The 15,631-nt window shown below is 39.9% G+C and overlaps 2 protein-coding genes across 6 annotated transcripts in view; one reads left to right on the plus strand and one right to left on the minus strand.

The window, feature by feature from the left end:
• arhgap12b (Rho GTPase activating protein 12b) overlaps positions 1–11,348 on the plus strand; it is an 88,145-nt gene extending 76,797 nt beyond the window's left edge. For all 5 annotated transcript variants that reach the window (XM_025010638.2, XM_017436488.3, XM_017436483.3 and 2 more), the window contains 4 exons: positions 2,713–2,790; positions 5,223–5,357; positions 5,555–5,660; positions 10,408–11,348. In XM_025010638.2, the coding sequence (XP_024866406.1) occupies positions 2,713–2,790; positions 5,223–5,357; positions 5,555–5,660; positions 10,408–10,582 (494 nt within the window). In that variant the 3' untranslated portion in view covers positions 10,583–11,348. The remainder of the gene's footprint in view (positions 1–2,712; positions 2,791–5,222; positions 5,358–5,554; positions 5,661–10,407) is intronic.
• LOC108248031 (E3 SUMO-protein ligase ZBED1-like) lies at positions 7,264–9,298 on the minus strand. Its single transcript, XM_017436489.3, has 2 exons — positions 8,249–9,298; positions 7,264–8,040 (listed from the first exon to the last, which is right to left on the minus strand). The coding sequence occupies exons 1-2, from the start codon at positions 8,932–8,934 to the stop codon at positions 7,368–7,370; spliced, it is 1,359 nt and encodes a 452-aa protein (XP_017291978.2). The 5' UTR covers positions 8,935–9,298; the 3' UTR covers positions 7,264–7,367.
• Positions 11,349–15,631: the final 4,283 nt, after the last annotated feature.

Below are 15,631 nucleotides of genomic sequence, written 5' to 3' on the forward strand. Positions count from 1 at the left end.
AATCATCAAAATTAAACGAAATAAACATTTGAAATATATGAGTTTGTATGTAATGTATGAATATAATATACAAGTTTCACTTTTTAAATGGAATTACTGAAATCAATCTACTTTTTCATGATATTCTAATTTTATGACCAGCACCTGTATTTAGTTGTTGGTGGTAAGTTTTTGGCAGCCGCACTATGACAACCTGCCCAAATCGATACAGCACTCAGGTAATATGGACACACAGAACCGAGTCGGGTGACATTAGGGTGGTGTGAGTTCTGCTGAGGATAGACAATTGAAAAAGTGCATAAGTACACCCAATGAATACTTTCTGAAAGTTGTATTAAAATCCATCCAGTGGTTCATGAGATATTTTGCTCACAGACAGAGTTGACTCTAATAAAAACAGATCTCACATAATCTGTTAGTCCTTGGAGTATCTGTTAGGAATCACTCCCAGCTAATTGTAGCTCAATATCTGTAAGTTAGCGGAGTTATAGAGTGTTTGCCAAGTTGGCTTGGCTTTGGCAGCCATCTTGAATGGAGTTGACTCCAAGAGTTAATGATGTCTGTCATGCAATGATTGCTTTGAATTTCATTAACATTTGTCCACTATTTCATGAGATATTTTGCTAACACTATAGACAAATGAACAGGCATACACAGACACAGGAAAAACATTGTTGCCCTTCCACCTTCAGTGACGGGTAATAATGGCGCACCTGGTCCTAAAATCTGTTTCACTCATACTCAAAAAGTCATCTGACCTTTAATGTGTTCGCAGCACATCTGGAAAGAATTTTGTTCATTTATCAGAATTTCTAATCAAATTTATTTCATTTTATTTTCTTTATTACGTTCTAGGAATTTTAAAGGTTTGTGTGGATAATTTTCCTGATTTAAAAGGGTTGGGTTTTTTTTTAAACTATGCTTTTCATGGATGAAATGCATCATAAGCTGTCCTGTTTAAAATTTAACAGAAAAAGTGAAGATGTAGTAAATATGCCAAGTTTAGGCTCTTTCTTCTTAGTAATGCTCGTTTTTTCTTTAATAAGACATTTTTACAAACATGAAGACATCTATGAGCTGTTTTAATGGGCTCAAAGTTTGGCTTCTCTTTACGTTTAGTCTCAGACTCACTTGAGTTTAAAATTGAGTCCTGTTGCTCTACATACTCCATAAGTAGTCAAGAAGTTGGTTTGCTGTCACTTGGTTGGGAGAAGTTTGTTTTTACACACACCTTTCATCGTCCATGACACACTCGGCGAGAACTTCCTTAAAGCTCCTCCCTCCTCCTCCACGGTTGAAATGGGTTTCTTCCCACGGCTTCTCAGCTCTCCTGTTCTTGTTTTTCTGGAACTGTATTTTCTAACATCCTCGGCCAGCTGCTTCTCAGTGGAGCAGTAGAAGCAAAATGACTTTTTCTCCATAAACGCACCCACCACAACATTTGACCAATCAACACAATAATTGGCCCAAACTCCTGTGGGGTAAACGTTTGGCCTGGGCCTCGTGTTACAAAGTGGCCGCCGAAGCTGCTATGAGAACAAAATTAATCAGTTTTCATCATGCAACCAATGAGAGCCAACTTGACTTCTCATGGAGTATGACTTCAGCTTTAGACACCCAGTGATTTTCTAAAGTTTCAGTTTATTCTGTAGCTGCTTGTTCATTCCAGCACTAATCCACCTCGTTCCTCTCAGCTTCAAACAGCACACAGTCATTCCACATGACCATTTCAGTGCTCAGGTTCTGTTGAAATACTTTTTTTAAACATAATGTGTGATTCAGTCATTGTATTAGTTGGAATTAAATGCATCTCTGGTTATTATCTCTGATTTTTAAGTCTTTTCTTCTTTCACTGTATGCAAATGATGCATACTGATTTTTTGGTCCAGCCTGAGATCCTGAGCTCTGAGGAACAGGTTTTCATTCAGGACGTCTTTGCATTTTGCTCTTTTCAGTTTTCCTTGAATCCTCAGCAGTATGATGCTGCCACTGCCATGCTTCACTGTTGAGCAGGTGATGAGCAGTGCCTGGTTTCCTCCAACATAATGTTTAGAATCAAGGCCAAACAGTTAAATCTTTGTTTCTTCAGACCAGAGTATCTTGTTCCTCCGTCTGAGACCCCTTCAAGCAGGATTTTCGGTACTTTGCTCTAATGAGAGGCTTCTGTCTGCAGCTCTACCATCAAGCCCAGATTAGTGGATGTTTGCAGTTATGGTTGCCCTTCTGGAACCTAATTCCATCTTAAGTCAGTGACCGTCAGGTTCTTTGTCACTTCACTCACTAAGACCCTTCTCCCTACCTGATCATGGGAAAGTTCTGATCAAACAGAAGCACCTGGAATCCTTCAGTGCAGAAGAAATACTTTGTAGCCTTCCTCAGATCTGTGTCCTACAACAATCATGTCTTCCTTTGGCCTCATTGTTTGGCTTTTGTTCTGATATGTAACTGGGAGGCTTTTTATAGAGATATGAGTAGACAAAAGCTGCTCAGTAACTCTTTAAGGTGCTTTCTTCAGTTGCCTAAGAAGCAAACAGCTAATATTAGTTGTGGGGAAAGGGCTTTCTTAATGTGGTGTTTGTTACTGATGGTGACAGAATGATGTCCGTAAGAGTTGCTTCACTGTGGCGCAGGTTGCAGGGTTCTGAACATGGTGTAACTGATCACTTCTCAGTATGTCTCCTGGTGTGCTGTCCGCTCACTGCTTCTCTGCAGGGCTCAATGTGGACGGCTTGTACAGAGTCAGTGGGAACCTGGCAGTCATCCAGAAACTTCGCTTTGCTGTCAATCATGGTGAGTCTCCATTTTGCTTCTTCTGGCCACCAATAACTCTATAGAGTGCATTGAAAATGTATTCACACCACTTGAACTTTTCCATATTTCACTGTTACAACCACAAACTGGGATTTTAGGTGAATAATTGTGAAGTGGAAGGAGAATGATACATGGTTTTCACAATTTTTTACAAATAAAAATCTGGAAAGTGTAGTGTTCATTAGTATTCAGCCTCCTTTACTCTAACACCCCAAATTCAGGGGTCTACAACCTGTAGCTCTTTAGATCCTCTGAAGAGGCTCCCTGTCTTTGACTAAAATGTCCAAAAATGACATACAGAAATTTTTACAGTACATTCATCATGCAACATAAACTGCATTATATAATAATAAATCATTTTATTTTTAATTTATTTTAATAGGATCTCTATACATATTGTATTTATTAGTAGAAGGTAGAAGAAGCTCTTTAAATCATCTCGGTTGCAAGCCCCTGCCCTCACTAAAATCCAGTGAAGCCTACTGCCTTCAGAAGTCTAATTAGTTCTTTCCACTTGTGTGTAATTTAATCCAGCTGTTCTGTGAAGACCTCAGGTTCGTTACAGAACTTTAGTTATCAAACAGCATCATGAAGACCATGGAACACAATCAGACAGGTCAGTTCAGTTGGATTCTATTATTTATGTAGCACCAAGTCACAACAAAATCTGTCTCAGGACTCTGTAGATTATGCACATGCATTATAAAAGCCAAATGGTAAATGGACTGCACTTATAAAGCACCTTTCTAGCCAAAGAGGCCACTCCAGTGGTTTACAACACAGTTTGTTCCTTCATGTATCCATCATCACACACATTCATACAGCACTGAATCTCTGCAAAGCTAATGTGAAAAAATCATTCTAAGGAGACTAATCAGTGGTTTTAGATCACATTTATACACCGATGGGGCACATCTGAGGCAGTGTGGGGTTCAGTGTCTTGCCCAAAGACACTTTGAAAAGGGACTGCTGCCAGGAATCAAACCTCCAACTCTCTCATTGGAGGACAACTGCACTAACCACTGAGCCACAGCCACCTGTAATAGTAAAAGTTATCTGTCTAAGGAAGCCAGCAGATTGTGTTGAATCTTTACTTCGTCGCAGTCTCCCATCCTGAGCAGCACATCGGCAACAGTGGAAATTTAAAAATTTCATTTTAACAGGAAGAAACCTCCAACAGAACCAGATCCAGAACCAGGCTCAGGACGAGCAGCCATCTGCTTCAACTGGCTGGGGTTAGAGAGGACAGGAAAGAGACACAGAATGACTGGTCCAGGTGGAGTTTTTACTGGAAGAAAGACAAAGAAAATCATGTTAATGATAGAAATAATTACAGTACAGGAAGTAAGACAGCAGCAGAGAGAGGAAATGTGGTCAGTTTGTCCTCCAGCAGTCTAAGCCTACAGCAGCAGAACTAAGGGAGAGCTCAGGAAACCCAACCCTAACTATAGGAGTGATCAAACAGGAAAGTCTTTAGTCTTATCTTACACATAGACACACACACACACACAACAAACTGGAAGTTGGTTCCATAAGAGAGGAGCCTGAGAACTGAAAACTCTGCCTCCTGTTCTACTTTTAGAAACTCTAGGAACCACAACTAAACCTGCAGTCTGAGAGCAAAGTGCTCTGTTAGGGAAAATGAAACAACAAGATCTTTAATATAAGAGAGACTGGTTGTTGAGAGGTTTGTAAGATTTTAAAGAAACATGATCTCTCCTCCTAACTCAGAGGTAGAGGTTTTTGGACCTGAGCATCTTGGGAACAAACTTTGCAGCCTTTCTCTTCCTCTGTATGGCATTAATTTGGCCTCCAGTTGTAATGTAAAGAACTGTGGTGTTATCTTTGGTCAGGATGTCATTGAACTCCCATATTAAACATTAAATTAAAAAAAGACTACTTTCTTCCACCTGCGTAATATCACTAAAATTAGAAACACGTTGTCCCAAAATGATGCAGTCCTTGAATTTATCACATCTAGTCTGGATTATTGTAATTCTTTATTATCTGAGTGTCCAAAGAAGTCTTTGCTGGCAGAGTTCTGATGAGATTAAATCAGTCCAGGTTTTGATGGGTCTGACTCATGCTTGTAATCTAAATGTCCGTCTCTAGGTGTGCAAAGCTGGAAGAGATGCACCCTGTAATTGTAATTAAAGGTGGTCCTACACAGTATTGACTTGGGGGCTGAATACAAATGCCCTTTTCAGATTATTATTATAATATAAAAAGTTGCATCATTTTCCTGACACATTATATGCCTCTTTGGGTTGGCCTGTCATATAAAATCCCTGTAAAACACTTTGAAGTTTGTGGTTGTGACGGGACAAACTGGAAATGTTCAAAGGGTATTTATGATGAAGACCCAAATCAAACTTGTATTTTTGTCTCCTGTTTTCCTTTGTTTGCATCAGATGAGAAAGTGGATCTGAGTGACAGTAAGTGGGAAGACATCCACGTCACCACCGGTGCTCTTAAGATGTTCTTCAGGGAGCTTCCCGAGCCTCTTTTCACATATGGATCCTTCAGTGACTTTGTGAATGCCATCAGTGAGTGACTCCTTCGCTGTGTTTAAGCCCCAATAATAAAATAAACACACACATTGCAACACAACATTAACACATACAGTGAACTTCTGAACTCGTCTCTGGGTAAAACCTCCTACCACTTACGTTGTAATTCCAATTGTGGCCACCAGATGGCCCCAATGTGACATTAATGTGCTGACTTCCTGTCTCTCCATCAGAATGCTCAGACTACAAGCAGCGAGTGAATTTTGTCAAAGACTTAATCAAGAAGTTGCCAAAACCCAACCATGACACAATGCAGGCCCTCTTCAAACACCTCCAAAGGTAGGAAAGACACTTTGAGGCATTTTTGCTTAGCAGCAATACTTTCTCTTGTTTTCCATTCTCCCCAAATATAGAAAAAATGTATTTTGGATCTAATTTTGAAAAGGTAGCAATCTTCTTACTTTTTTATCAGATTCTGACTTGTTTTCATCCTGATTTTCTGCATTTTTGCCTAAAATTAATAAATAAATTCCCAATGAGCATTCTGTAATGACTGGACTTCTTGTTGTTTAATACTTAAATCACAGTTAGAGGTTTTTGTCCTGTGCTTCTGTGGAACACATGATGATGTATTGCATTGTTTTTTACTACCTGAAAAACTCCACCAGTCACAGACAAATTGCTCTTGTGTTCTTCACACTTGACCAATAAATATGACTCTGATTTAGAGATGGGTCTTGTAAGTTTAACAGAGCTAGTCCAAGTGCAGCCAAGAACAAAATGAGTTTATGCCATCATATTACAGCTCCAGTCCCAAATATTTCATTGCAGTTTATTTAAGCACTATTTTCTGCATCTTTACACCACCATTTATTTCCCATTATACAAGGCAGCTCTGTTTCCAACTACACCCACAGCTGTGGGACAGGAGCTGCTTAGACCTGTTCATTCAAACATTTAATAAAACGTCATTTCAGTAGAAATATTATGAAATTCCTGCTGGAAGTGTTACCTCTTGATTCTGCTGCGTGTATAAAACCATTGACTCTTATGTCAATAATGACTCATTGAGAAGTTGGTTTATGAAATGGCTTTATGATAAACTGCTGTAAAAGGATGAAGGGTTGGGTGATCAGCTCCAATCAGCTTTATCAGGCTGACAATGGACAGATATATGGGTAACTTCAAGCATGATGCTCTCATCTCCTACATCACCAGCGGCCCCTGCACTTCTGCCTCACGATTCTGGGGACTGAGAGGTTATTGTCACTGTTTAGCGTAGATCTCCAGTGAGGGACAGCTGACCTGCCACAGCTTGTACTGATAGTGGTAATCTGAATAAAAGAAGCATCCTTGTTTAACAGGTTGTAACATCGTGCTGCCGCTCTCGCTCATCACTGATCAACTTCACCTAATGAAGGCTTGTAGTTTATCTAACAGATGTAAAAATATCGGTGCGTTTGACTGTTGTTTGGTAATTGTCTTATAAATGAAGCGATCAATAGGTGCGGATTAACAACAGGACAAAGTAATTTTTTTAATCTACTTATTTATTTGACTTAAATTTTATGTCTTGGTTTATCCTAGACAAAAGTAAAACCATTAGGAAGTCTTGTTAAACAACAGTGTGAATATTGGTAGTTTTTTTTCACCACTGCTACACTGATAGATAGACTGAGACTCGTGATTTGTCTTAAAACTAGGGCTGTTAATCAATGAATAAAACATAACTAATTAATCGCAAATCTGTTAAAAATTAGTTGCGATTAATCGCGATTAATCACTTTTCAAGGCAACTTATAATAAAAATGGATTCAGTCATCAAGTCATTTATTTAACAAAAGGGACTTTTATTGTTTTGTTTTTACTTAAACACATTTTTTAAAAGCTTTTAAATAAATTTTGTATATAAAATGTAGAACATAACTTAAATAAAGTGCATTACAAACATTCATTTTGTGGTTCAGAACATTCACTGTTGAATTAGAGTGAACTACAATTTAGAACCTTACAGAACATTTCTGCTTTGTTTTGAAACCAGCTCTTCTACTCCTTTACATTTAGCCAACTACTAAGACAAACCAGTCTCTCAACATTACTAGAAGAGAGCGTAGCTCTCTTTTTCTGAATGATGTGGCCTGAGAGGGAGAACAGTCTTTCACAGGGTACAGTGGTGGCAGGTGTTGAGAGATATTTGCGGGCAATTTGTTCTAGTCTAGGGTATGAGTCCCTTCTTTTTGACCACCACTGCAGTGGGCACTCATCCATGTCGGTTTTGGATTCTGATTTGTAGCGGTCCAGTGTAGATTGAATGGACTCTGCCTCATCATCTGTGTCTGAATCAGATGATGCAAGCAAGAAGATGGACATTTTCCTCTTCTTTTGTGGTGCTTCCCCTGTTGTTTGAGCACCTTGGATCTGGGCATTTCTATCCTCTTTAAGCAAGTTGTTTAAAGAACTCCACACTTCGCCTCTCTCAGACTTAGGCAGGCATTTTAAGTCCTTGAACCTGGGATCAAGTGCAGTAGCATTCTTGAGCCAAGTGAGATTGGAGTTCTCCTTTCGTTTAGCCAGGTCTTCACAAAAGGCCTTTTTGAATCGCACTATGTTGACAGTATCATCATCTGAAGGCTCCATGACTCTGAACAGGTGGCAGAAGGCAGGCAACACCACAGAACAGGAGATGTAGTGCTGTCCACCCAGAGTTTCAGTGACATACCTGTGAAAACACTTAAATTAATAACAATAACAATTGATTTATTAGCGCATCTGTCACAAAAAAAGTATTATTCCTGTCTTACTTCTAAAATATCCAGAAAAAAACACACAGTTGGTTTGTCTATTTTTTAGACTGCTTACGGACCCATCTGACTTAACTAATATCAACTTAACTGATATAAAACATTGAAACAGAAATAAAAACATACCTGCATGGCTCAAGTAGCTCCTCCAACTTTTTCAGCTTTCCAAGCTCAGCTTCTGTAAGCAGGGGAATTTTGCTGTTCTGTTGTGATAGGGTCGCCTCTATTGGTGATTTATTTTGTTGGATCCTTGTGATCATGTGTAAAGTAGAGTTCCATCTTGTAGGCACGTCTTGAATCAGGGATTCTTCTTTTTGTTTATGTGCAACTTGCTGTTGATTCAACTCTCTAGCATTAGCTGGGCTGTGCTTGAAGTGACCAACAATTTTTCGACATTTGGTTAAAACAGCGTCAAATCCACTGTCTGCCAGTGACACTGTGATTGCTCTCTGTAGAGAGTGTGCAGTACAAGGCAGATGTTCATATGGAAGGAGTCTTGCAGCTGCTGTCAAGTTTCGAGCACTGTCTGTCCCAAGCGTTGTTATTTTTTTCTCAATGTTCCATTCTTGTGTGACCGCCTGGATGTGCTGCGCACATGCCTCTGCATAGTGGCGCTCGGTAGACTTACTCACAGTTAATGCAAAGGAGTGCAAGCACCAGTTGTCATCAATAAAGTGAGCTGTGGCACCCAAATAGTTAGCATTGCTAGCAGAAGTCCAATGATCGCATGTGAGTGCGATGTATGGGGCTTGCTCTAATAGTCTTTGCTTAATCGCCTTCTGGTTGTTGTACAACGTCTCTATTCTGGACATTACGGTTGACCTTGCAGGTAAATGATAAGCAGAGTCCCCCGACGCCTCCCGAATCACATCCCTCAGTCCTGCATCCTCAACAATATTTACAGGTCGACAATTTTTAGCTACCCAGCAAGCAATAGCCTCCGTTATTTTGTTGGTGGCTACCCTAGTCAGCGGACCACCTCTCACTGCAAACTGTTGCAAAGTTGTCTGTCGGAGACCTCCTCCATCCAACGTCGCTGCTACACCGGGATGTTTAGCCTTCAGGTGATATGTAAGTGATGAACTGCTTCGGTGGTAATTAAATTCACCTTTGCAAAGCACGCAAAATACTTTGGATTTGTCCAAAGTGCCGTCTGGTAACAACTTGAAGCGAAATTGTCCATTTAATAGCGTGTCTTTCTTTTTATCCATCGCTAGCTTGACTGAGCAAACGGAAGTGAGGTATGGCAATACCGAGGGGGCGCTTGTCAAATTAATCGTTGCGTTAATTTATTTAATCGCGTCAAAGTAAAATAAAAATAACGCAAATAGTTAACGCGATAATTTCAACAGCCCTACTTAAAACAAATATTTTTATATTGTCAGTTGTTATATTGAAATCTGAAATAGTTGCTCATTTAAACAGAAGGCCTAAAAGATGCAGCTCTTTCCTGGGTGAGGCTATGACAGTTTGAGGCGTTCCTGCTGGACATGAGGTGAATTATACATGATCAGGGTGCATCAGAGGGTCTCCAGGTTTGGTCACTTGCAGGTTAAAACTGTTGAAAGGGAAAATGACACAAGCTGAATTACAGTGATAATGATCATCCTTTTAGACACCATTGGTTGATGGTTGATATGTTTGTCCAATCACCCAACCTTATTCAGAAAATCAAATTAAACTTTATTTCTCTAAAGAGCTGTCTGTAACAGGTTAGATATTCACTTTTCTATAAAACCCCATTTACAACGTCCAGCATCCGCCTTTTAAATAGACTCTGTCTTCATTTTGTTTGGGTCAAACTGCGGCTCAGTTCAGCTGTTTACTAATCTGTCTCTGAGCACACACTAACCCCAGCCACAGTGTATTCTTAGCCCAGCGCAGCCAGCGGCCCTATCATACCTTCACAATGACATTTGCTTAGGTTTCCCATTTGCATATATATGGTGTCGTGTTTGCTATAATTCTGTACCTATGAAGTGGTGTTTCTTGAGGAAATTTATAGCGTGACATTCAGTGTATGGAGGTTTGCAGGCGGATTTAATCTGCCTGTTTTTTCTTCCCTTCCATGAATATGTTATTGTTTTGTGCATCTGCATGCAGGGATGTAGATTCTATTTAAGAAGGCTATTCTGCTGCTGCCTGAAGCGCTTCGTGGCTTTGCAGTGTTTGTGTTTGCCTCAGCCCTGGAGCCGAGTGTAAAGACACTCATGTTGTTTTCCTACATGAAACCCCAAAGGATTGTCTTTAAATCTCTTCTTATTCTGATTCTCCTCCCCTCCTAGGGTGATCGAGCACGGAGAGGCCAACCGCATGACCACCCAAAGTGTCGCCATCGTGTTCGGACCCACACTGCTGCGGCCCGACACGGAGACGGGCAACATCGCTGTGCACATGGTGTACCAGAACCAGATAGTGGAGCTTATACTGCTCGAGTATGAAAGTGTTTTTGGCAGGTAAAAGAAGACTGCTGCGGACCAAGCAAACTGGCAGAGAAGAACTTCTATTAACAGTTTACAGAAGTGTTGCACTTTGGAGGAAAAAAGGGTCTGGATCTCATCCATCTTTGCCGCTCCTCGTGTGAGCTGGAGGCCGACCGCAGCTTCTGTGTGACTTAGTTCACACACTGGATCCCTGTGGCCGAGCAGACAGCACCTGTCACCTTGCTGAGCTGAACCTGGTTTGTTTTTTGTTCTTTGGATCAAATAATCAGTGTTAACGAGTCTTTTGGCACTTGGACGACCGGCTCCTTCCCTCTTTAACCAGTGTTTGCCAGGATGTCCTCTTCCTGCCACCTTTGTACAAACTTATGCTGCTGGCCCTGGATCTTACTGGAAAACTGAGTGGATTTCTGCGACCTGGGGTCTGATCGTTCCACATGAAGCTAATGTTAAATAGCATTTAGAGAAGTGGTGCAGCGGTGGTTGTGTGTGAGTGTTAGAATTAAAATAAATAGCCTTCAATCCACATTTGTCCTGTGACAGAAACTAGTTGTTACAGTAAAATGTCTTCTTGTGACTGAGGTATGTATGCTTTGATGCTGAAAGACTTTGGTTTTGTACATTTGAATTTAAAACACCGAATGTGGAGTTAAAAAAGGAATAAAAACGTGATTGACTGTTACTTTTGTTTGCAGGCGTGTCTTGGTCAACTGCACATTTGAATGTAATTTTCAGCCTAACTGCTGTTTGTGAAATTGCTCTGTCTAATAAAAAAGACAAAGGAAGCATTTGTATTTATTTGTCTGGCGAATGTAAAGTTAAATGTTAACGGGAAGAGGAGGTGAGACCCGTTTAACCTTCAATCAGCTCTATAGCTCCCTCTCCTCTTGCTTTTAATCACATAATTGAAATAATCCACTCAGCACAGATTTCCTACTTATTGAATTGACTGATTAGGCTTTCACGTCTCAATCAATTATATTTCTACCTGTTAATTATGAAATGAACTGCCCATTTTTTTTCCTGAAAGTTTTTCGAATGCTGCACAACCCCTGCACAACCCTGGACTTCCATCATTCAGCGGAGGTTTCGTCATTACTCGTCAGGTCAAACAGCTGAAAGCTGAAGGCTGTGGATTAATTGATGTCTAATTAGGTAATTGCCACAGTGCCAGTTTTGATTAAGAAGAGTGAGCGCTGAGCAGAGCTGTTTCCTCAGAGCCAAACTTAAAGTTCTCCCAGCTTTTATTCCTTTTGTTGCTGCAGGTCAGCCCCTCATGAACCAAGAGAAAAATGTGTCCAAGGACAGGAGTCATTCTGGGATGAATCTGCTTGGTCCAAATGCTACAATCCCTAGATAACTTTCAAATAGTTTATTAAAAAGCTAAGTGAACAACAATGTGTTTTTTTTATTGTTTTGTCAATGCAGGTAAACCTGTTGGTCAGCTGAGGTCAGTTTGAAGCTCCCAAAGGTTGTAGGTTGAAGATAAAGCTGGGTCCGTGTTTGTCTAAGCTCCTTGAAGGGGCTCTTTCTAAGCTTCATGTACAGAGACTTCTTTTAATTACAAATAAGACTTCTTACTCTAAGAATGAGGGAGAAAAAAAAAGGCACTCTATGGAATTTGAAATTCTTAAAACTCTAATTCAGAAAAAGTTGGGAGTGTAAAATGTAAATATAAACTTAATACAATGATTGCAAATCTCATCAACCCATATTTTATTCACAATAGAACATAGTAAACATATAAAATGTAGAAACTAAGAAAAAGGATATTTTAAATATGATGGCAGCAACACATCTGTGAAAAGTTGGGACAGGGCAACAATGGCCGTAAAAGTAAGTTGTACAAATAAGAAAGCTGAAGAAGCATTTTGTAACTAATTAGGTTAATTGGCATCAGGTTGGTGAGAGGACTGGCTATAAAAGGATATTTTAAAGAGGCTGAATCTCGCAGGAGTTTGGAAGTTTATAAAAAAAACTGCATCTAAAACTAGTGGAAGAATTCCAGAATAAAATTCAAACAGTTCATAATGAAAGACTTGAAGGCTGAAGTCAATGTTGGAGGCCTGTGATCTTCAGGCATTAAAACAGCTCTGATTCTGTTTTAGACATCACTGTTTGGCTCAGGAATACTTCCACAAATCAAGAATGGGACAACATCCCCTCCATAAACGCCAGCAACAGGTTTTTCACACTCTTACTGTTGGTTACCAAGATATCTTCTGTACAACTGGACAGATTGCAAGAACAAAAACTTACAGAAAATAATCAATGAACGTTCATCTCCAACTGATTAACTTTTGGAATCAGTTCAAGATGACTGCTACAGCCAACTGACCTTCAAAAACACAGAAACTTGAGCTAAAATATGGTGTGTCAGGAGCTGAGACTGATCTCCAACACCTATTTTTAGCACCGACAGAATGTGCAAGATTATTATTATTTTTTTTAATCTTGTCAGTAACTATTTGGAGTCAACTCTGTCTGTTAGAAGACTAAATGTTTAAACTTATAAACAGTGTAGACTTGATCATGTCTTTTTGTAAGACACTACAGGAAGCGTTAACTAAAATCAGATGTTTTATCAAATTTGGCTTGTATGATGTATAATTAAGACAAATATGTTGGTAAAAGAAAAGCTCTTCCACTCTACTCTCATGGCCTTTAGAAAATAAAACATTGTATTTAATCTGCATCCTTCTGTTATCACAAACTCTCCACATTCACCCCCCCCCTCCCCTCCCTCCTCCCCCTGGTAATTTACTACTAGAGCTTTGACTTACACCTCAGCCCGTTTTGATAGAATGGACCACCTTGGATTCAACAAACATCATGAAAACCATCCCTAAAAACCACAGGCCGTTAAAATCAAGGCACAAAAAGCCTGCACCCCCACCCCCGGTATTTCCAATTGAGGAAACAATTAGATCATTTCTATAATTCATGGGTGCAACCACAGCCCAGAGTCTGGTGAGGACCTAAGTGTTTGAAGTGCTTATGCTCAAAGTATTTTTTTTGGGGGGGGCAATAAAGTGTAGACCTGCTTGCTCAGCATCAGCTTGACCTGCTCCATGGAAGCTGAGGTGTGGACAGGTAATGTGAGCAAGCCATTCTGGTGCATAAACCCCAGAAAACCCCACCCACCGGGCTTCATCTGCAGGTCTCCTGTCAGACAAAGTGACTCGATGAGGAGTAAATGACGAAGGTATTGCCACTTTATAGTACAAAGCTTTAGACACTGCAGCTCAGGGACAAGATTGATCAAGGGTCTGATGGTTATAAAACATTACTTATTTTTGATACAGATTCAGATAAAAGGCCTAACATTACTGGAATAACTGCAAATTGCCTGTTAACTTGTCTGTAAGTTGGGGATCAGTCTTAGCTACTACTACACCAAATTTGATCTCTATCTGTACGGTTGATTGAGTTATAGCTGTTTTTGGTGTGGCTGTGGCAGCCATCTTGAATGGGATGAACTCTAAAAGGTTGGAATCAGCTGAAGATGTACCTCCAATGAATATTTTATTAAACTTTGTCCAAATATTCATGACATAGTTTGCTAATTGTACAGACAAAGAAACGCAGACATGGGCAAAAAACGTTGCTTCACCTTCGCCTTTGGCAGTGGCCAATAATAAATGCTTACTTTTATGTCTAATAATTTGCCACAATCCAGTAAAATGATTAAAATAAGAACTGTTATCCCCCTCTCAGACGTTTTTTGACGGGTGCTGCACTCCCAACAGCGTCCGTTTCCCTCTGCAGAGCCTTCGTCACACAGCAGCGCTGAGCTCCCAGCTGTTTGCAGTGGATACTAATGTATCAGCTGAAGATGCTGAAGACACACCTCTGATGTCCAGCAGCTCTTTGTTGAAGAAATACAGTGATAGGGAAATAAATGGCTCCCCTTTTTCAATTGGTAATAAAAATAATTTGTTTTTTTTTACCAGGTTCTAAAAGGATTCAAATCTAAACTCAAGTGTACAGAAGCACAACAGGTTCCACCATGTTGTTATTTATTAAACTAAAAATAAAAGCCAAAATGGAAAAGCTGCTTTTATAGGATATACAGACATGGTTAAAGTTGTTTGTACCTTTTTTGTTAAAAAAAAAAGAAACCCCCACAATTGTCACTGAAACAACTTGAACCTGACAAATGTTAGATTAATAATGAGAACTAAAACTCAGTTAATGAACATCAGCATTCCTTTTGATGATTTTTATATTAAAAAACAAACTAATGAAACTGGTCTTGACAAAAATGATGGTACCCCATTGAAAATGTTTTTTTCTGTGGCTTGTTTTACAGCTTGGACCAAACTTGGTCGTGTTGCAGCAGGACAGTGATCTCAAACACAGCAGCTAATCTACACCAAAAGGACTGAAAAAGAAAAGAATCAAGTTGCTGCAACAGCCCAGTCAAAGTCCAGCCCTCAACTTGACCTTATGAGATCTCACAGAAACAAATGTCTGCAGACATCAGGTGTTCTCAGGGATCTGACTTGTAGTTTTTGCACAACTTGTCTTTTTGTCTGTGTTTTTGTCTACCTCCTGTTGGCTTGGTGGTCAGGGGGTGGCGGACGCGGGGGTGTGGTTGCCATGGTAAGCTTTTGGCAGCAGACATGGCATTTCTTTGATTATTATTTCTTGGTTCTCATTGCATTTTTCATGCTGTTCATGAATCGAGGTGTAGGTGGTTAGTAGGTGGTTAGCAGCCACTGCATTGGTGCTCTTTGGAGTTTTGTCCAGGATTGTTTTAGTTAAGGTTACTACTATGAATAATGAACTGAGAACCCTACATGTGACACTTGGAAAAGGTTTGGGATGGATCAGATAATTTGATACCAGTGATTTTACTTAAGCTGCTAATCCAGGTAATAAAAGTAAAGGTGAAACTGATTCAGCCATTCAGGTACAAAATATTGTTATGACCTTGCTGCACACCTCAGAGTGGTTTAGCTTGCAAAGAAAGTAGTCTTTGCTGTAACTTACAGCCATTAGCCTCATCTAAACAAAAACTTCTGCCTCTTTCTCCATACTCTGATATCTACAACTGATGTCCCAG

This window comes from Kryptolebias marmoratus, linkage group LG21, assembly GCF_001649575.2.
Source record: "Kryptolebias marmoratus isolate JLee-2015 linkage group LG21, ASM164957v2, whole genome shotgun sequence".
Lineage (NCBI taxonomy): Eukaryota > Metazoa > Chordata > Actinopteri > Cyprinodontiformes > Rivulidae > Kryptolebias > Kryptolebias marmoratus.